General features: G+C 34.5%; 1 protein-coding gene across 1 annotated transcript in view; it reads right to left on the reverse strand.

Moving 5' to 3' along the window:
• Nucleotides 1–23,313, reverse strand: part of LOC133334980 (glutamate receptor-interacting protein 1-like) — a gene marked incomplete at its 3' end in the record, with an annotated part of 68,183 nt that overhangs the window by 18,291 nt on the left and 26,579 nt on the right. Inside the window, exon 2 of the mRNA XM_061543291.1 lies at nt 1,195–1,317. Within this exon, the coding sequence (XP_061399275.1) occupies nt 1,195–1,317 (123 nt within the window). The remainder of the gene's footprint in view (nt 1–1,194; nt 1,318–23,313) is intronic.

Raw genomic sequence — 23,313 nt, forward strand, 5'->3', positions numbered from 1 at the left:
TAAAAAAATTTTTCAGGAAAATTTTTTTCAGCGACCCGTGGATTTCAGGGGCCACTACAAAGCGTGGATTTTTAAAAAATATTTTTTTCAGAGGCCACTACTATGCGTGGGTATTTTAAAGAACATTTTTTAAGGGTCACTATAAGGCGTGGATTTTTTAAAGAATATTTTTTTCAAGGGCCACTATAAGGCATGGATTTTTTAAAGAATATTATTTTTAGGGGCCACTACAAGGCGTGGATTTTTTAAAGAATATTTTTTCAGGGGCCACTACAAGGCGTGCATTTTTTAAAGAATATTTTTTCAGAGGCCACTACAAGGCGTGGATTTTTATAGAAAATTTTTCAGAGGCCACTACAAGGCGTGGATTTTTTAAAGAAAATTTTTCAAAGGCGTGGATTTTTTTAAAGAATATTTTTTCAGGGGCCACTACAAGGCGTGGATTTTTTAAAGAATATTTTTTCAGGGGCCACTACAAGGCGTGGATTTTTTAAAGAATATTTTTTCAGGGGCCACTACAAGGCGTGGATTTTTTAAAGAAAATTTTTCAAAGGCGTGGATTTTTTAAAGAAAATTTTTCAAAGGCGTGGATTTTTTAAAGAAAATTTTTCAAAGGCGTGGATTTTTTAAAGAAAATTTTTCAAAGGCCACTACAAGGCGTGGATTTTTTAAAGAAAATTTTTCAAAGGCGTGGATTTTTTAAAGAATATTTTTTCAGGGGCCACTACAAGGCGTGGATTTTTTAAAGAATATTTTTTCAGGGGCCACTACAAGGCGTGGATTTTTTAAAGAATATTTTTTCAGGGGCCACTACAAGGCGTGGGTTTTTTAAAGAATATTTTTTCAGGGGCCACTACAAGGCGTGGATTTTTTAAAGAATATTTTTTCAGGGGCCACTACAAGGCGTGGATTTTTTAAAGAATATTTTTTCAGGGGCCACTACAAGGCGTGGATTTTTTAAAGAATATTTTTTCAGGGGCCACTACAAGGCGTGGATTTTTTAAAGAATATTTTTTCAGGGGCCACTACAAGGCGTGGATTTTTTAAAGAATATTTTTTCAGGGGCCACTACAAGGCGTGGATTTTTTAAAGAATATTTTTTCAGGGGCCACTACAAGGCGTGGATTTTTTAAAGAATATTTTTTTCAAGGATCGCATTTTTTAAAGATTATATTTTATGGACTTATTACTCACCAGCCAATGTTATTCCCATATTTGTGGTGTTATCACGCGGTAATGTTATTGTAGCATATGTTGTGCCTCTTTCGGGAGCTAATCCCGAATCTTCTGACTGAGCTGGACTCATGGCACGATCGACTGCAATCCAAAACGGCGAACAAATGAAATGAAACATAAAAAGAACAAAAATACAAAACACAATGAATAAATTAAATGAATTAATACAAGGTGCAAAGAATATTAAAAATAATTGTATTAGCATTAAAATTAAAAAAAGACTGTGGAAAATAAAACCATAAATCGACACAACTTATTTTAAAATATGTACAAATATAGGTTAATTACATACAAACAATTGTGGAATATTGACATATGGCACATAACGATAAAGTATTTCATTAATTGGAAATTATACGATTTTCACAAACAATGTTTAATCTATATAACGCCTCAATTGTTGCCCCACACACCCTTCAACACAAAATCAATGTGAATTTTCATTTAATTTTTGCTCCCATATCCTTCCCATCAAATTCCCAATAATATTGCTTGTTTGTTCAGTGCATTTCATTATCCATAATTGAAAATATACAGTGTCATAAAAATACGTTGTTTTACGACTTATCCTAGGGAAATCTGTTTGTTGTGTGATAATACCGAACCAAAAACATCAACATAGTTGGGTGGCTTTGTTTGTTTTCACTTTTCGCTTTTTATGAGGTGACAAAAAGGATATAAAATTTCCACATCGATAACATCAATGGCCAAGTGAGCCACATCAAAGTTTTTAGGGCAGCGCAGCCACAATGTTGTTCTAATGTGTTTTTATAGCTCAAGGGATAGGGATGTGGGTGGAGAAAATTAAAAAAAATCATACTTCTGAGGAATAATTTCAACATTATTCGAACAATAACATAACATAATAACATTCGAATATAAGCAAGCGTCGATATTTTACAAAAAATATTTTTAAGGACCTTCATAAGGGTAAGGACCTTCGACAGCCTGTTTTTTAATAATTTTTCATAAGCTTTCTCCGAGCGTAGATCTGTTTTAAATATGTTTTTAAGTGGTATTCTTCCAGCGTTGATTTTTATACCCTCGATTTTGTCATCTTCGTCTGTGTGTTGAAATTTCGATATTTAAGATAGAGCTTTGAAATTTTGTTCATAAATTGTTAATACTCCCAGAAATACTTTGTACTGAAAATATGATATATCGATCCAGGTTTTGATTCTCATTATTTGGCATTTTTGGGATTCTAAACATACTTTCCGAAGGGTTACTAAATGGGTTAACATCCTGTGTCACAGAGAAAATAGGGGAATTAGTCTCCTTCCCATCGCATAAAAAGTGCTATTCAGTGGGCTGGGTGAACGACTGAAGCCACGGCCAATGATATTATTGGATCTTACCAATGCGGCTTCAGACCTGGTAATTTCACCATAAACCAGATTTTCACACTGCGGAAAAGGCTTACGAAAAACATATCGACATATTCCACTAATCCTCTACCATAAAGCAGCATTCAACACCCCTATCCGCTCAGAGGTTTATAAAGCCATGTCTGCGTTTGGCATTCCTGCAAAATTAATACGACTATGCAGGATATTTTTATCGGGTACAAGATCTGCAGTTAAAGACGGAAAGCGCCTCTCGGAGCCTTTCTATACCGAACAAGACAGTCATGTGACCTGTTTAATATCCTGCTGGAAAAGGTCATACGAGATGCAAATGTAAACAGAAATGTTACTCGCCTATGCCGACGGCATCGACATAACATTGCGAGCAGCAACAGCCACCTTTGAACGAATTGAGAAGGAGTCTGCCAAAAAGGAACTGACAGTAAATGGCGAGAAGGTCTGATGACATCAACGCGCAAGACGTCCAACAGATGGTACTACGATCTGAGTAAGCAATTCAAAAAAAGACCACCTCTCGCCAGACCACCTCTCGCCAGACCAACACACTCACACTCTACAAGACGCTGATACTACCCGTGCTGTTGTATGGATCTGAAACATGGGTACTTGCGCAAGCAGATGATGCAGCTCTTTGAGTATTTGAGAGAAAAATTCTCCGAAAGATCTAAGACCATATGCTGTACCATATATTCTTGAAAATGGACATAGTCAAACGTACCGAGCTGCAGCTACTACGTTGGTTAGTTCTATCCTTTCACACATAATTAAGTTTTACAAAATATAGTACACACAAGTACTATACTTCGATATCTGAATTCTATACTCCAACAACAACCATTATTTCATATTTTAGGTTACTAGCTCTCTCCGTTCGTCCAAATCTAAATGGTACTAAATTTAGTACTTTTCGTACTCATAAGTACGCAATTTTAAGACTCCAGCTGTATCTATTCACCTAAATCCAACTTGTACCATAATAAGTACCATTTAGTACTTTTGTACACATATGTACGATTTTTTTAAACGACCTCTGCATAGAATAAACTTTCTGAAATTGGGAAAAATCGGTTCAAATTTAGATATAGCTTCCATATATATTTTCGTCCGATTTAATGTTCACCAAAGTCCCTATATATCTTTCGATTTCCACGAAATTTGGCATAGCGTACAGAAATGAGCCTAGAGAGATGTCTGCCAAGTTTCGAGAAAATCGGTCCTGATTTAGATAAAGCTCCCATATAAAGTTTCGTTTGGCAGAGCGTTCTGTATTAAGTGCAGAATGATGTTTGCTGAAAATCGGTTCAGATTTAGATTTCATTCAGGCCTAATGAATTAGGCCTAGAAAGATGTGTGCTGAGTTTCAGGAAAATCGGTTCATATTTAGATATAGCTCCCATATTCTGTGTAGTCCGATTTTATGTAAATGTCCCTACATGTCATTAGGTCTAGAATAATGTGTGTTAAGTTTCGTGAAAATCGGTTCAGATATAGCTCCCATATATATTTTTTGGTCCAATTTAAGGTAAATGGTGTACCAAAGTCCCTTAATATTTTTCGGTTTGCACGAAATTTGGCACAGCGCAATGAATTAGGTCTGGAATGATGTGTGTTAAATTTCCTGAAATCTTTGAAATCGTTTAAGATTTAGATATAGCTTCTTTATCTGACCAAATGAAAAAATTAGTATAGGTTGCAGAATGACATGTTTATGGATCCAATTTCATTTTGCTGGTCCTTTAAAATGCGACGTCTGTTAGGATTCATCTGTTGAATATACCCAAAGTGGTGAAGGGTATCATATAGTCGGCCCCGTCCGACTTTACTACTTTCCCTACTGGTTTTATAATTTATCTAATAGTTTTTCATAAACCTTTCTACGATGGCGCCTGAAACTAAAAGAAAAAACTCTCTTCTTTGCAATTAATTTCGAAAATGTTTTATTTGCCACAATTGTTTTTCAAAATTAGCCAAGTAGCTGCCAAAAACTTGCAACATATTTTTGTATTTATTTAATTTATTTAACACCCGCTACTGCTTATTTAAAATTGTGTATTAAGACCGTAACAAAATGAAGACAAACGCCACAGTCGCAAAACTGCACAACATCAAAGTGAAATATACCTATGAAAATGTACGCATCGTTATGTATGCACGGTATTGCATTGTGAGCTACGAAATGGACAGGCAGATATATACAAATGTAACGTGCCTGACGACATAGTTTCTTTTTTCTGGTAGTTTGCATGGTATTCTTCTTCAACATATAAAATACAAATGTTGCACTCTTGGAGTTTTCTTTTTTGGGTACCTACACAAATGGTAGCAATCTTCCATTCAACTCTTTACATAATATTATTCCAACCACAATGTAGTATGACCAATTTCTGTTGTTGCGGCAATAATTTACATGGAAGATCTTGCTTTGAAGATAACCAAAAGTACTCGTATAAGATAATCAGTCACCACACAGTCGGCCAGCCAACCATTCATCCCACACACAAAAGAAGTCAAAAATGAGACTACCTGGAATTGTATGGACACACACACCACGGGTGGACATTAGCACTTTTTTGGTTTGGTAAATAATACCAACTGCAGGGAGTTCTGAATTTTCACAGAGAGATGTTAAAAAATGCCAGATGTATTTGTATACCATGACAATGTTCCTGTGGAGTTCTTGTATTTGATGTTGTTGTACTTGGGTTATGTAAATTATACAGAAGCCAAATTATGACAAATTAGAAGTGCACCGAAATTAGACAACAGAAAGGGGAATGATATTTATCAAGGGGACTTGGAGGTTCACAAATATCATTTAAGAAACAAAAATTAGGTCGTGGTGACGATTTCTTTGCGATATTAGAAATTATGGATATTTAAATAAAGTAAGAACAAAAATTATTCAGATCTAAGATCCATATATGAAATTGGCAGGAATCTGTATATACAGTATTTCACTAAATTAATACAAAAAAAAAAAACAAATATAAACGTCATTTAGCTCGGTGAGACGGGATTTTTTAATAAAATCCACGGTGAGTTGGACAAAAATCGATAAGGACTTTTAGTTGCCATGAAAAATTGCTGCCAGGTGAAAAAGAAATACCGAACAACATACGCCCATTGGGGAAAATTTGGGGTAAGGCCTTGAACATATCATTCACATATCCATATTGATTTTATTTTTGGTAGGGAGATTATTATAATTCCAAATTAGAGCTAATTAGTTTGAAAACCTTTATATGAGAGCTATGCCACAACGAGGACCGATATTACGAGCTACAGATAAATCGACATATAATTTTATACTGATCAGGCATATACATATACTTCATAGGGTCTCCAAAGAATATTTCGATGTGCAATGGGCAAGGGGCTATAAAAAGTAGAACAATTCGGCAGTCTGATCTTGCTATACCCTTCACAATTTGGAGAGCATTCAAAATTCCATAAATCGGTCGGAACCTTTATATTGGGAATATGACATTGTAAACTCTCTGCTAGTATTTTTTTAATTTTTTGAGAAATGGTCAGACACTAGGTTTGGAAAACTGGCCTACGAACTGCAATGTACCGACTTTTAAAGCGTTCTTTATGTGCAAGTTATGTAAATACTCATACGTACTGCAAATTTTATGGCAAAATTTTGATATGGACAAAGTTTCTTATTCATCAGGAATTTGGAATGCCAAATAACAACCACTTCGGTTGGAACATGCGATCTAAGTCTTCGAAATGCCGAGCTTGGACCTTTATAAAGGGGGTTATATCAAAACACCACCCCTACCAGCTACCTTTATACGGAGGCTATGTTTAAAAATGGCCGCTATTGGAATTTTTCTGATAATATGTTTTTCGTCCACTTCCACTTCGGTTGGAAAAATCAGCGATTATAGGTTGTATACTGCTTCACAGGCGGCATTTCATCCTAAGTAATCGTTATAGAGTCCAATAGTGATAGAGTGTTGGCTGAGCAAATAGATAGTTCAATGCTTTACATGATGAATAATGATGCCCCCAGGAGGATATGAGGAACATAATACACCAGAAATTGTCATTGTGCTACCGATGTGATAAATTACGGAACTTGGTGGCCCGACATTTATTTTTATTCAGACCACCTCACTATAATCCTTACCTTCCATCTTGAACCATAGGCAAGCTGATTGGCAAGGTTTCATAGATTCAAAGAGCTGCCTATTATCTCGGGTAACTCAGCGGAAATTCCGTAAACTCGTCTCGAAGTAAGACCAAACTAACCAGCAGAGGCGACGGAGTTGACATATTAACGAGATGAAATTTGAACATATTACTCAGGTCAATAGATTGGGATGCAAGCCTAAAAGGCAAAAAATAGGTAGACCATCTCAAAACAATTACATTGTGGGCAGCATGTTAACTGTGAAACCCTAAGGAGACGAGCGTACTATTTTAATCGGCAGTTTATAGAGAACTTTGAGAACAGTGTAGTAATAGCCTTCCTAACCGACGTCTTACAACCATTTACGACGAATATGTTGGTTCCAGACGGGCAACTTGGTGAGTAGCCCCACATAGTTTCTGAATCATGGAAGGCATGCAGGGTGGCCCCGCTTGAGCTTATCATCGTATATCATTTTTTGAGCAAATACCATAAAACCAGTTAGAGGAGTTGACGGAGTCGACCATATGATAACCTACAAAACTACCACAGAACTCTAACTTGCTGAGCCTGGGAAATATTTCGCGATGTGTGAACCGTTCTGACCGATTATAGGTAATGTATAGGCGTCGTCCATGCCCATAACCGGTACTTCATGACAATTTTTAAAGCGTGGCCGGAGACGTACTTTAATGGTCCATAACTAGCTAGATTGACTCAGCTAGTCGAGATATGAAGATCGGTATACTAAAGGGTGGTTCTGGACCAATATTTCGCGGCGTTATGAACTCTTAAGGCCACACAAAGCTATAATACCCTCACAACATAGTTGTGTGAGTTGTAAATACTCTATCATAATATCAAAATGTATATATTTTATATTTGATTGACCACATGAAAATTCAAAATATTTCGTTAATTCACATCAATACATTGTATTCGATTTTCATGTCGCATTAATGAATTTTCTTATTTATTCCAAATGCTATTTATCAAAATTATGAATTTTCATGTAATTCTAATTTCAAGTATCTTTTCTTCAATGAATATTTGAAATATTGCAACAAATGTTCATGTTCTGTTTTTAATTTTTTTCATTCTAAGTTTTTTTTTCTGTGTGCCTTCATTGGCGGCGCACGCCTTACATAAATAACAGCACCAACAAAATTGAAGGTCATCTGTAAATTTGTATTTCAAGTGAAATCTGCTATTTTCAAAATAAAACAGAAACTTTTTCATTGAACAAAAATTATTTGTATATTGAATTGAAATTAAGAAAAAATAGAGTGTGTGTGCCAATTTATTACGCAAAAAATGAATGTTTAATAGAAATTCAAGTAGTTTTAGCGAAGATTTGAAATTTTAATTACAATAAAACAGATAACATAATAGTATGGAATTTTTATGTGGTAGGACACTCGAGAAGGATTTGAAGATAAACAGATGTACATAATTAGAAAATGATAATGTAATATTTTATAATAAATTTAAATGAAATTACGATTTCCAGATATTTGTGAAAAAAATCAATTTGTATTTTTTTAACACCACAATTCAGTGGGATTAAAAATCCAGTAAGGAAAGTTCAAAAGTCGGACGGGCCAACTATATGATACCCTTCACCACTTTGGATAAATACACAAGATGCGAAAACATATGTACAATACCACGTAGATGGAATAGACATTGCATCTTTGGGGGACCATTGAACTGGAATCGGACGAAATTAACTGTGTGTAGAACATAGATATTCGAACTAAATTAAAACAACCCATACACATACCATTCTGAAATTTATGAAAAATTGTCAATTATATGCATGTAATCAAGCAAAATATGTATGGTGCTCTGCATAAATGGACGTATTTGAGCAACTGTAAACTGCATCAAATCCAAAATATATCTCGACACAAAATTCAATACACATTATTGTAGGTCCCATTTGGTACGTTATGCACTAATTCGTCCTTAACCCTTTCAGTGTTTTTGTCGAATATATTCGACATTTAAAAATTCTCTCTTTCTCTTTGCGATTTTCTTTTCTTTGCGATTTTTCGGTTATCCTATGTACCGTTAACATTGATGTTTTCGTTTTTGCTGAAAAACAGACGAAACTGTCCGAGGTTTAAAATGAAAATTGCTTTTTTTCTTAACTCTATGCCTTTATATGATTTTAAGTACAAAATTTTAGATTTTTATTCCAACAAAAAATTTTTTTGACACTGAAAGGGTTAACGGAAAAACTTCAGATATTTGGTACACCATTTAACAAAATCGGATGAAAATATATTTGCAACCTAAATCTAAACTTAAAACTACTTCAATCCAATACGATATGCTATATTTCATGAAAAACGAACGCACATAGGCTCCTCCTTTTGCATAAAATCGGACAAAAATATATGTGCAAGCTATATCTGCATCTGAACCGATTTAAAAAAATATCGTGTAAATAGAACAGGATCTATGGTGCACCATTTACAAAAAATCGGACGAGACTATATATTGCAGCTATATCTAAATCTGAACCGATTTAAACAAAACTTGGCATATATCAATCTAGACCTAATTCAGTACTCTGTGCAAAAGTTCATCCCAATCGGACCAATATTGGGAGTTTGGTACACCATTTACATATAATCGGACGAAACTATATATGGGAGGTATATCTAAATCTAAACCGATTTTAATAAAATTTGGCGTACATCAATCTAGGTCTAATTCAGTACTCTGTGCAAAATCGGATCAATATTGGGAAATTTACAAAAAATGGGAGCTATATATAAATCTGAAGCGATTTCAACAAAACATCGCATACATCAATCTGGACCTAAGTCAGTACTCTGTGCAAAACTTTGTCTTAATCGTATCAATATTGGAAGTTTGGTACACCATTTACCTAAAATAGTATAACCTATATGCGAGCTATATCTAAATCTGAACCGATTTTACCCAATTTCAATAGGGTTCGTCCTTGGGCCAAACAAATGAGTTGTGCTAAATTCCATCTAATTTGCATCAGAAATGTGACCTGTACTTTGCTCAAAAAATACATGGACGGACGGATGGACTGACGGTCATGCATAAATCGACTCAGAAATTGATTCTATGCATATTTTCAAAAGGAACCATGTCTCTATATCGTTTCCTTTTGCCTGTTACAAACATATGCACAAAGACATAATACCCTGTACCACAGTGTGGTGAAAGGTATAATTAGGATCCTATATAACCTCTATAAAAAGCTTGAGTTAGGCAAATTTTCGGGAAACCTACTCAGAAGAGGAGGAAAAAGTGGAGGTTTTTTATCTGCAGATTTCTACATCGCTGGATACAAATTCCATAAAAAAAACCAAATTTGTCCACAAAAATTTGAAATCTTCCAAATTATCTCAAATATAAATATTCTTTATACATTTTATACCTCTCCTTACATGCTCATGTTTATTTGCCGGACAATTAACCACAAGAAACGCATTTTTTTTCAAATAAACACTACTACCAAAAAATAAAACTACAATCAAACAACAAAAACAAAAAATGTTTATGAACCACTAACAATATTGGCGTTTTTATATTAATGAAACGCATTTAGTGTACATATGTAAAATTAAATTCCACCGCATAAGAAAAGAAAATTCAGGCCAAAATTATTTAAAGGAAGGGCGAAGGTTGTATAAACAAAAATTACACACTATGAAATTTATTTAAAAAAAAAAAAAAAAACAAGTAAGACCCATCCCCTCCATAAGCAAGCTCCTTGCCTACCCCACCACAGTCATTAACTTGTTGGCCTGCTTTTTTTTACTTTGCCCATAAAGTTTGTCCAAGTGACTGGCCACTTGAAGTCATATTTTTTTCGAGTGATAATTACCAAACAGAAGGAAAAACAACAGAACCTCAAAAAATAAACTTAGAAAAATTACAAAAACAAAAAAATAATTTTTTGACGACCACCAAGTTGTGTTTTGGGGAATTGGAGCATACGATGATGATGACACGTGGTCCCATCGTATATTTTCGAATACTTTGTTATTGTTGCTATTGGTTTCTTGAGTTTTTCTTCTGGGAGTCAACTCTGTTCAGTGGGTCTTGCTAGTTGTTTTATTTCTTATTTTTGTTGTGGTGTCATGCTTCATTACAACATCCGTTTATTATTCATTTAACCATAAGTTTTCATTTGGTCAAATGCATCTGTGTGTGTTCACATTACTTTTCAATGTAAACGTTCAATGTTTACGAGCCTTTCAAAATTATGAAAATGTTCTTTTGGTGAACTTTAAGTAATGGGAGAAGTAATTACTTTTATTTTTGGAATCTACAAGCTTTTACTTTCACATATTTCGGAACAATTTTTGGCCATTAAAAAATGAAATACTTCATATGCAATGCAAATCAGGCAGGCCTATTTTCTTCTGGGGTATTTTCATGGTCCACGGCACACATTTCTAAACAAAGTAACTATATGTAGGAATTTCGCTGTATTCGAAGTGACTGTAATTTCGTTCTATTGGTAGCTGAAAAACTTCTCCAAGCTGAATTTGTTTCCACAAACAAATTTGGCTCATTTTATCAGAGAAAAAACAGTAAGGAAAATAGTAAATTCGGATTGGGCCGACTATATGATACCCTTCACAACCTTGGGTACACTCTACAAAGGTATCCTAATAGACGTCGCCTTTCCGAAGGAACATTGGCATGAAATTGAATGAAAAATATATATCAATTTTGTTGCACCATTCTATTAAATGGGACAAAAATATATATGGAAGCTAAATCTAAATCGGAACCGATTTTCACGAAACTTGGCACACATCATTCTAGACTCAATTTAGTACGCTATGCCAAATTTCGTGCAAATCGAAAGATATATAGGGACTTTGGTGCACCATTTAACCAAAATCGGACGGAAATATATATGAGAGCTATATCTAAATTTGAACCGATTATCACAAAACTTTACACACATCATTCTAAACTCAATTCAGTACGCTATGCCAAATTTCGTGCATACCGAAAGATATTTAAGGACTTTGGCTCACCATTTAACTTAAATCGGTCGAAAAAATGTATATGGGAGCTATATCAAAATCGAAACTGATTTTCACGAAACTTGGCACACGTCATTCTAGACACAATTTAGCACGCTATGGTAAATTTCGTGCAAATCGAAGGATATATATGGACTTTGGGGCACCATTTACATTAAATCGGACGAAAATATATGTGGAAGCTATATCTAAAACGGAACCGATTTTCACGAAACTTAACACACGTCATTCAAGACTCAATTCTGTTCGCTGTGCTAAATTTCGTGCAATTCGAAGGATATATAGGGACTTTGGTGCACCACTTATAATAAATCGGACGGAAATATATATATGGAAGCTATATCTAAATCGGAAACGATTTTCACGAAACATAGAACACATCATTCTATACTCAATTCAGTTCGCTCTGCCAAATTTCGTGCAAATCGAATGATATATAGGGACTTTGGTGCACCACTTCTATTAAATCGGACGAAAACATATATGGGAGCTATATCTAAATCTTAACCGATTTTCATGAAATTTAGCACACATCAGTCTAGACTTTATTCCGTACGCTATGCCAAATTTCGTGCAAATCGAAGGATATATAGGGACTTTGGTGCACCATTTACATTAAATCGGACGAAAATATATATGGGAGCTATATATAAATCGGTGCCGATTTTCACGAAACTTAACACACGCCATTCAAGACTGAATTTAGTACGCTATGCCAAATTTCGTGTAATTCAAAAGATATGTAGGTACTTTGGTACACCATTTACATTAAATCGGGCGAAAATATATATGGGAGCTATATCTAAATCTGAACCGATTTTCACGAAACTTAGCACACGTTGTTATAGACTTAATTTAGTGCGCTATGCCAAATTTCGTGCAAATCAAAAGAAATATAAGGGCGAAAATATATATGAGAACTATAGCAAAATCTGAACCGATTTTTACCAATTTCAATAGGGTTCGTCCTTGGGCCATATAAATGTTCTGTACCAAATTTCATCCAAATCGGATTATAAATGCGAACTGTACTTAGTTTGCATCATAACATCAACAGACGGATGAACGGACATGCATAAATCGACTCGGAAAGTGATTCTATGCATATTCTCAAAAGGAACCATGGGTCTATCTCGATCCCTTTTTGCCTGTTACAAACATATGCACAAAGACAGGGTATACAAAAAACATCCCTTCTGACATTTGTCAATATAGGACCAAATATAAAAGTCCCGGCTGATTATGTGCATTTCGAACACAATAGTAAATTGATATTTCTGAAATTTAATAACAAAAATCCTGCTTTGTTTTCATTTTCAGCAAAAAACTAGTTTTCCCCACCAAAAATTACAATTTTTAATATTCACATTACACACCACTGGTACATAATTTACAGCGCAAAAAGGCACTCCTCCATTATCCTTAAATTACACTCTACAAAACAAAACAAAAACTGAAACGTGACTAAAATACATAATTTTTGTCGCTACTTATTACAATAATTATCTTTAGTTTTTTATACATATTCTAATGACTGTCTACAATTTGTCTTCCTTCCATTACAAGTGTCTCGATGTGTCTGTGTGTGTAAAATAATAAATGAAACGAATCATCAAAGGAAGAAAACGACACACAGAAACCGGATATATGCCTCTTTAAATCATCGTTGAAAATATTAGAAGATATCATAAATCCGCTCGATGAGATGACACATTATAAAAATAGCAATATTACGAATGTTTATAATGTCTATAATAATAATGATGATGTTGATGAGTATAATGATCATAATATTTAAACAGAATTGAAAAAGAAGAAGAACAACAAAAAATACGACGTCTCCATGAAAATTCAACCATCAAAAGAGTCGGAGAATGCAAAATTGAAATTGCAACTGTTCACAATAAATTAGCAATGATTTTATTGTGGGTTTTTCATTCTTCTTTGTGTGTCTTCGTTTCTCTATTTCAATTAAAGTGTAATGAAATGGAAATTATCTCAAAAGATATTAAAAATTTTAAATGATGATGAAAAATGGCTAGATCGATATTTTAGAATTTTTGAGAAGGTCTGCAGATATTGCGCAGAGAGAAGATATCTCACGGGAACATGTAACTAGTCTTAGATAGAGGAATTTCTACAGGCCCTCGCTGTACTTTTCTTCATCCCACAGGTCGATTTAGAACATATAATGGCCGTGACTTACCAAAAAATTTAGGACGGGTCGAAGTTTTTATACCCTCCACCATGAGAACATCACTCGAAATATGTATATAGGGGCTATGTCATTATACATTGCTCCAGAAGAAAATGATATACACAACTACAACATGCTGAAAATTATACTCTATATATGGGCGTATGTAGAAACATGGATTTATATAGAAAATGTTCTGTGATAGAAATAGTTGCTGCTCTATGAAAATGCGATCTATCAAGCAATTCGGTTGAAAGAATGTGACTTTAATCCTCCAAATACGAAAATTAATGGGCACCGTAATCAAAACGGTAATTTTCAATACCAAACATCCTAGGGATAAATCAATGCATGTGCAAAATTTCAAATCTCTATTTTAAAACTTGCAATCGGAATTTCAACAGACAGTTCCACTGACATGGCTAAATAGACAATATATATGTGAATATCAAACATTTAATATACACTCCACATTATATGGAGGGTATACGTGAAATCAGTAAAAATCGCAAAAAACGAATCGCCTAAAAATTTTACTGATAATTTTTAGTAAACTCGATCAAGGGACCCACGAAATTAGCCGCTATAAGCGATGTTCCGTTATAAGCGATATCAATTAAAGTGAACAGGACTTTTGGTTATATTTCGACTACATATCTAAAATCGGTGGGATCCTTTTATTTCCACCAACATTAAATATTCGAAAAAACAACATTCTAAATTACAAACACTATGGTCAAAATGAGGTTTAGATCCTCACAATAACTAGAATATATCGGAATCGGACATGCATTTGTAAGGTTTGCAAACTAAGTTGTAAGGGTATTATAGCTTTGTGCGGCCCCAATAGTTTGTAACGCCGCGAAATATTGGTACTAGACCCAACTTTTAGTATGCAAATCTAAAGTTCAAATCTCCCCATTATATTTTGTAAACACGATCCAGGCCACAGTTATGGACCAATTGTCACGAAAATTTGAGAATAGAACCGGTTCTTGCCAAAAAAAAACTCATTGTTTTTAATCGGTTAGTTTTTAGGGGAATATATGGACCAACAACATTATTTTTATCTAGTTTTTTGGTCGCTCTGGTCGCCACCCAGAAGGAAATCTGGCTAAAGAATAAGCATGACTGTTTTGATGAAGATCGCTCAATATTAGCTCACCAAATAGACCCAGACTTTTGCGATGACAAAAATATGTATTCTGGGGCGTATATATTCACTACGAAGGACATAGAACCGAGAAGTTCGAAGCGGAGTTGTAGACCTTGAAATTGATACCTATTATATGGCTATATGTACATGAATAGGGAGGTTATACGTAAATATGTAAGGTGGGCGGAAATGTACTACGAAGGTCATATAACCGAGAAGTTCCAAGAGGAGTTGTTGACCTTGAAATTGATACCAATTACATGGATATATGTACATGGATAGGGAGGTTATACGAAAATGTGTAAATGTAAGCACTGATGGCTATGGAATTTCGCATGAGGTACAGGTTATGATTTAGGACGATGCCTATATTTTCTATAATTAGATGATATTTCGGGGATAAACTAGACCGAAAACTTTATTTTTGTCTTTTTCTACCCGCTATAGATGCCACAATTATGAGCCGAACATCACAAATTTACAACGAGGAAGGTTATCGAACAACTTATTCGAATGGAGTTCATTATAATGAAGAAATTATGCCACAGAGGATCTTTTCACATATAATGTGTTGAAATTGTAAATACGCGAAATTTTTCCCAGGCTCGGAATATAAATCCGGAGAAAGTGAGCGCTTTTTTCATTACTTTTGTATTATTTTAGAGACTCCAAAGTCGCACTTAAGAAGCATAGGTTTGAAAATGCGCCATGAAAATATTTGCATACAACATGGAACACGAATGACCAAATTTCAGCCATTTCGGCGAGGAAAAACTTGTTAAAACTTTCAAAATACCGGACATGAGCCCGTTTTTTCACAAGACCATTTTTGTGGCAGAAGCTTTACATGGGTTGACTTTATGCGATTTCCGGTGATTATTTTAATGAATAACAATATTAATATACACCTCATCCTATGTTGTAGAGTATAGCAAAACGTTTTGCTATCGTAGTCCGGAAACTATTAGTGAAGCCATCTTTAGAAACATTGAAGAAGGTCCTTTTACATGCCTTCGGTATAAATAAAATGCTTCACAAGGTTCCCATTGAGATATAACCTTCGTAGAAATAGTAATACATTCTTCGATGCATAGACGATTTTTAAATATTTCCTTAAAATGGAATATTATTGTATATTGTTTTTATATATTTTCTCTCCCAAAAATTGGGCCTTTCTAAAGAATACCTAACGCAAATTGCCTTACAAATTCTGGGAATATTTTGTATTGGCCGTACAACCCTTTGACGACAACTCATGAACGGTACTTCTTAAAGGAACCAGAAGCATAACAGATACTATATAGAGCAAAACGATTAAAGGATCCATCTTCTGCATTTTTTTTTTTTTTTTTTTTGTAAAGCTTTAAAGAGAATTTTATTATATAGAAGTCCTCTTCTATTTATTGGCAATTTTTGGTACAGTACCCTGTTTTTAATTTAAAGTTGCAGCTTTCATTTAAGTTCCTTAAATATGGTGTGAAAATATGTCAAAAATGTCTGGCAAAACAACAAATTCTCAATTGTAAATGTAAAAAAAAACACAAAACTGGAATACAAATATTCATAAACACTTCCAATCGCGCACATGGTGGCCATGCCGAAGGGATATTACTTCATATTTACAACGAAAAACAGCAAACTGTTGAAATACTAGTTTCACTTTTAAACACAAATAATGCTAAGTTTACAAGAACATGTAAAAAAATTGCAACATTGGTCACGAAAAGTGCCTTGTCACCCGCTACTACTACAATTACAACACAGCAGTTTTTCAAATTTAACACATTAACACACGCACGCACGCAAAAAACAGAGACAAGAAAAACCAATTAAATTAACTCAAGTGTAGTTCCTTACAAGAATGTCATCAAGATAATGGCCCCACATATGAGCTATGGCAGTAGCAGCCGGGCAAAAAAAAAAACACAACAACAGGGATATTCAAAAATGTCTATATAGGAAACAACAGGTGGCACTCTGGGAATACGGAATAAATTTAAATATGGAATATTATATTTAAGGTTACTTTGGAAACTCATTGGATGTCAAGGTCTAAATGAGGTCGGGCAGAAGGTGAAAAGAAAGTTTAGAGATTTTGTGAGACGAGGCGCAAATATTATATTACGTTTTGACACCTATTTTTAATGGGAAAATTTTCTAAATTCGCCACCTGCGAGATCTTGTAACTAAGCATTGTTTTTATTGTTAACATATTTACAGAAAATCGAAAAAAAAATTGACATCTTCAAAATAATATTAAAAAAAACAGATTTGCATTTTTCGAGACCTCACTGTATGTCACCCTGCAATCGAAAATATTCCTATGAAGATATACCACAAGTTAAGCCCAAGGAATTTGTTTTAGTTTGTGCCCATCAACACGCGTAATGGCACATTTAACTTCAACTTTAAATGATGATAATTTATGATTGCAGTAACGGGCCATAACTTACTGTGAACTTTCCTGGGCAAATACAAAATAGATAAAAAATGCAAAAGAAAATTCAAAGGAAAACGCAATTCGGAATGACAAATTTTTAAAGAAGTATGGTCTATCGACTTTAATATATCCGAGGATTTTTCAAGGAAGTTTTTTTATACCCTTCACCACACTGTGGTATATGGTATTATGTCTTCGTGCATATGTTTATAACAGGCAAAAGGAAACAAGATAGACACATGGCTCCTTTTGAGAATATGCATAGAATCACTTTATGAGTCGATTTATGCATGTTCGTTCGTCCGTCCGTCCGTCTGTAGATGTTAAATTGTAAACAAAGTACTGGTCGCATTTATAATCCGATTTGGATGAAATTTGGCACAAGTCACTTATTTGGCCCAAGGACGAACCCTATTCAAATTTGTTAAAATCGGTTCAGATTTAGATATAGCTCTCAAATATATATATATATATATATATTCGTCCGATATAGGCACCAAAGTCCCTATATACCTTTCGATTTGCACGAAACTTGGAATAGCGTACTGAATTAGGTCCAGAATGATGTGTGCTACGTTTCGTGAAAATCGGTTCAGATTTAGATATAGCTCACATATAATTATATGTGAGCTATATCTAAATCTGACCCGATTTTCTCTAAACTTAACACACATCACTCCAGGCTTAATTCAGCCTGGAGTGATGTGTAATGTAAATGGTGCACCAAAGTCCCTATATATATTTCGATTTGCACGAAATTTGGCACAGCGTAATGAATTAGTCTAGAATTAAGTTTCCTGAAATCGGTTAAGATTTAGATATAGCTTCTATATCTGACCAAATGAAAAATTTTGTATCAGTTGCAGAATGACATGTTTATTGATCCAATTTCATTTTACTGGTCCTTTAAAAATGCGATGTCTGTTAGGATTCATCTGTTGAATATACCCAAAGTGGTGAAGGGTTACTACTTTCCTTACTGGTTTTTTTCGATTCGATCTATACGCCACAATTGAAAGGAGAACTTCACAACACAACCCACGGTGCAGGGAAGCTGGACAAGTAATTAGAAGGCCTGTACTGAATTAAGATTCAAGAGGGTGCAAATATTGTCCAAGCTCAGAATATAGAACCACAAAAAGTTCTATTATCGTGGAAGTTGTTTAGGGTATTATATGGTCGGCGCCGTCCGGATCATAAATGGTTTAAAGAATATTTTTTTAACGGACTATTGTAAGCCGTGAAGTTTTTATAAAATATAGTGTGTAATATCGTTTTGTTTTTTACTTATCATTCCTCATTCAACACCCTTTATTCCTACTCCCAACATGACAGCTCATTTGATATTATGTCCACGAACCAGGGTTTTATTCATTTATTAGCCCTTTTTTCTGCGAGGCTTAATTTTTTTCTCTATTCTTCATTCGTCACTCTCCTCCTTAAAAATTAACTTCAAGTGTGAGTTCGTACTTCCCCCCAGTGAAGATAGAATCAAATAATAATGAGTGTGTGTGTGTGCATGAAATGAATGAATGTTCGCTTAGTCGGTTAGTTAGTAGGCATGACTGGCCTGCTTTTCATTGCAAAAACCAAATCGAAAAAATAAAATGTGTTTTTTTTGGTGGTGGAATTACCCTTCCCCCACCCAAAAAAAAACCGCTAAGATTTAATGAAGTTTTAGGGTTATTTTGCATTACTGGAATGTTTCTCTGCCACAAGAGTAGCTAACACACATGTTGTGGAGTGTTTCTCCTCCTCTTCCGTCAGCGAACATGTACAGACAACTATTCAATAATTCACGTCGTCGTCATACGACGAGATGATGGCGGTATTTTCCTTGTTGGCTTAAGATCTTTGGTTGTTTTTTGTTAAATTGATTTATGAAAAAAATAAAACCGGCAGTCCCTTTTTATAGTGGCTTAACGCTTTTTATGGTTATATTTGCTTCGAGTTTTTTTGGTTCGCTTCTATATTCGAATACGACAAATGTCCTGCAATAATCCCTTTATGAAATGCAATTGCATGCGTTTGAAGAAAGCCTTTTATTATTGTTTGGCCTCTGGTTTCAGTTTTTTTGTTTAGCATGGGCAAGAGGTTTTATTTCTTTTCTTTCAAAGACCACAAAAGTCAACAAGTCATCGCCTCTTTTTTTGCGCAAAGCGAACACCATTCATAATCTTGATGATGGTGTCGGTGGCATCGTCGAGGATTATCAATGAGCAAAATTATGGGAATGAATTATGTCCCGGGTGTTTGTAATTTATGTTAGAAGTCATGGTGGAAAACGGTGGCATTTTGAATACAGAGAAAATGTGGGAAGTGGTGGGTGTTATATTTTGCGGCTATATTTTTTAAGTGGGGTACACTGACAAAAAAAAAATTATGCATATTTTTTTCAGGGTTATAAAAAAGCTTGGATTTAAAAAATAGGACCAAAGAGAATACTTTTTCAAGGACCACTACAAGTCGTGATTTTTATACCCTTCACCACTCTGTGGTACGGGGTATTATGTCTTTGTGCATATGTTTGTAACAGGCAAAAGGAAACAAGATAGACACATGGTTCCTTTTGAGAATATGCATAGAATCACTTTCTGAGTCGTCCGTCTGTCGATGTTAAATTGTAAACAAAGTACAGGTCGCATTTATAATCCGAATTAGATGAAATTTGGCACAGGTCACTTATTTGGCCCAAGGACGAACCCTATTGAAATTGGGAAAAATCGGTTCAGATTTAGATATAGCTCCCATATATATTTTCGTCCGATTTAAGGTAAAGGGTGTACCAAAGTCCCCATATACCTTTCGATTTGCACGAAATTTGGCACAGCGTAATGAATTAGGTCTAGAATGATGTGTGTCAAGTTTCCTGAAAATCGGTTCAGATTTGGATATAGATTCCATATATATTTTCGTCCGATTTGAGATAAATGGTGTACCAAAGTCCCTATATATCTTTCGATTTGCACGAAATTTGGCACAGCGTAATAAATTAGGTCTAGAATGATGTGTGTCAAGTTTCCTGAAAATCGGTTCAGATTTGGATATAGCTCCCATATAAATTTTCGTCCGATTTAAGGTAAATGGTATACCAAAGTCCATATATATCTTTCGATTTGCACGAAATTCGGCACAGCGTAATGAATTAGATCTAGAATGATGTGTGTCAAGTTTCCTGCAAATCTGTTCAGATTTGGATATAGCTCCCATATATTTTCGTCCGATTTAGGGTAACTGGTGTACCAAAGACCCTATATATCCTTCCATTTGCACGAAATTTGGCACAGCGTAATGAATTAGGTCTAGAATGATGTGTGTCAAGTTTTCTGCAAATCTGTTCAGATTTGGATATAGCTCCCATATATATTTTCGTCCGATTTAGGATAACTGGTGTACCAAAGTCACTATATATCTTTCGATTTGCACGAAATTTGGCACAGCGTACTGAATTAAGTCTAAAACGATGTGTGTTAAATTTCGTGGAAATCGGTTCTGATTTACATATAGCTCACATATATATTTTCGTCCGATTTTAGGTAAATAGTGCACCAAAGTCCCTATATATCTTTCGATTTGCACGAAATTTGGAACAGCGTACTGAATTGAGTCTAGAATGATGTGTGTAAAATTTCTAGAAAATCGATTCAGATTTAGATATAGCTCCCATATATATTTTCGTCCGATTTCATGTAAATGGTGTACCAAAGTCCCTATATATCTTCCGATTTGAACGAAATTTGGCATAGCGTACTGAATTGAGTCTAAAATTATGTGTATAAAATTTCTTGAAAATCGGTTCAGATTTAGATATAGCTCCCATATATATTTTCGTCCGATTTTAGGTAAATAGTGCACCAAAGTCCCTTTATATCCTTTGATTTGCATGAAATTAAGTCTAGAAAGATGTGTATAATTTTCGTGAAAATCGGTTCAGATTTAGATATAGCTCCCACATATAGATTATATTTTTAACAACGCGGCGTACCGAATAGCGTGTATCATTTTTGCTTTAAATCGTTTTCAATAAATTTTCCGCCTGTTACGCAGACGGCTCTAAATCTGCTCGAATGAAATTAAAGTTAGGATAGTTTGGAGAAAGAGGGAACATAGACGTGCTATTATTAGGATACATATAATATATCCCAAATGGTGAAGGATATCATATAGTCGGCCCAGTCCGACTTTACTACTTTCCTTACTGGTTTTAATTTCTTTTCTGAAAGGCCATTTCAAGGTGTGTTTTTCTTAAAAATAATATTTTCAAGTATATTATGAACCACTAAAAGGCTTGGGTTTTTTAAAAGAATATTTTTTCAAGGACTATTGCAAAGCGTGGAATTTTGAAAAAAATATTTTTCAAGTACCATTACAAGGCGTAGATTTCAAGTACCACTACAAGGCGTGGGCTTTTCAAAAATATACTTTAATGGCCACTACAAAGCGTTCATTTTAAAAAAAATATTTTTCAAAGGACGTACAAAGGCAGATTTTTTTAAATACATTTTTTCCCGAAATTTCCGAACTATTTTTTCCCATGTTCATAATTTTCCACCATGACAGACAATGAAATGTAAACGCACTTCTTGATTTCATGGCAAATGCTCATTAAGTGCAAATAAGGCAGCAACAAATTTATAGAAAAATCGTCTTGTTTTACCCATTATTTTTCATCCCCACAACGTTTGGCATTGCATTAATGCGGTCCCCCCAACACACCAAACAAAAAGCTATTAAAGTCAACTGATTTCAAGAAATATCAAGTGTACAAAAACCATAACCGATGCCGCCACATAATTTTCGAAAAAAAATTGTTTCTTTAGCTCCTTGTTTTGACGATGGATGGATGGATGGGTGAATGACGTCAGCTGTTGGGAATGCATAAGGAATAGATATGATAAACATTGTTTATGGACAGAAAATGTAAGCAAAAAAAATTAAATCTACAGATAGACATTTTGAATGAAAGGAAAAACGTTGAGGGTAACAGGAGATATGTTGGACACATTGCGAAAATGCATGAGAAGGGGGGAAAATGCTATTTGCAAATTATTTCCCAAGGAGACAAAGAAAATAAAAGTCATTGTAATATGAAAAAACTTTTGTTAACTGAATAAATATTTATTAATGAGCATATAAACAAAAAGTGGATATGGTAATTGTCTTGACATTAAGAGGTTAGTGCACCCTGACTCGGCTATAGGAATAATCAAAGATTGGTTTACTGTTGCAATTAGAAAGAAGAACATTTGTACCAAATTGTTTAAAAAAAAGTAAGGAAAGAAGTAAAGTCGGACGGGACCGACCATATGATACCCTTCACCACTTTGGGTATATTCAGCAGATGGGATCCTAACAGACGTCGCATTTTTGATCGACCATTAACATGAAATTAAACATGCCATTCTGCAACCTATACTAAATTTTGGTCAGATATAGAGTTGCTTCTTACAATGGGACAAAATTATGTTAATAAATTTAAAGCAAAATTACGAAATCTAAACCGATTCCATCGAAACTTGTCACATGTTAGGATACACTAAGTTCAGTATGTTTTTACATTCGGCCACACATTGAGTTCTTCATTTATTTATAAATTTACATTAAATCGGAGGAAAATATATATGGGAGCTATATCTAAATCTGAACCGATTTTCACGAAATTTAACACACATCGTTCTAGATTTAATTCAGTACGCTGTGCAAATCGAAATGTAAACGATTTTCA

Source organism: Musca vetustissima, unplaced genomic scaffold, assembly GCF_032173495.1.
Source record: "Musca vetustissima isolate MV318-11 ecotype Yass unplaced genomic scaffold, APGP_CSIRO_Mvet_v1 utg228040, whole genome shotgun sequence".
Lineage (NCBI taxonomy): Eukaryota > Metazoa > Arthropoda > Insecta > Diptera > Muscidae > Musca > Musca vetustissima.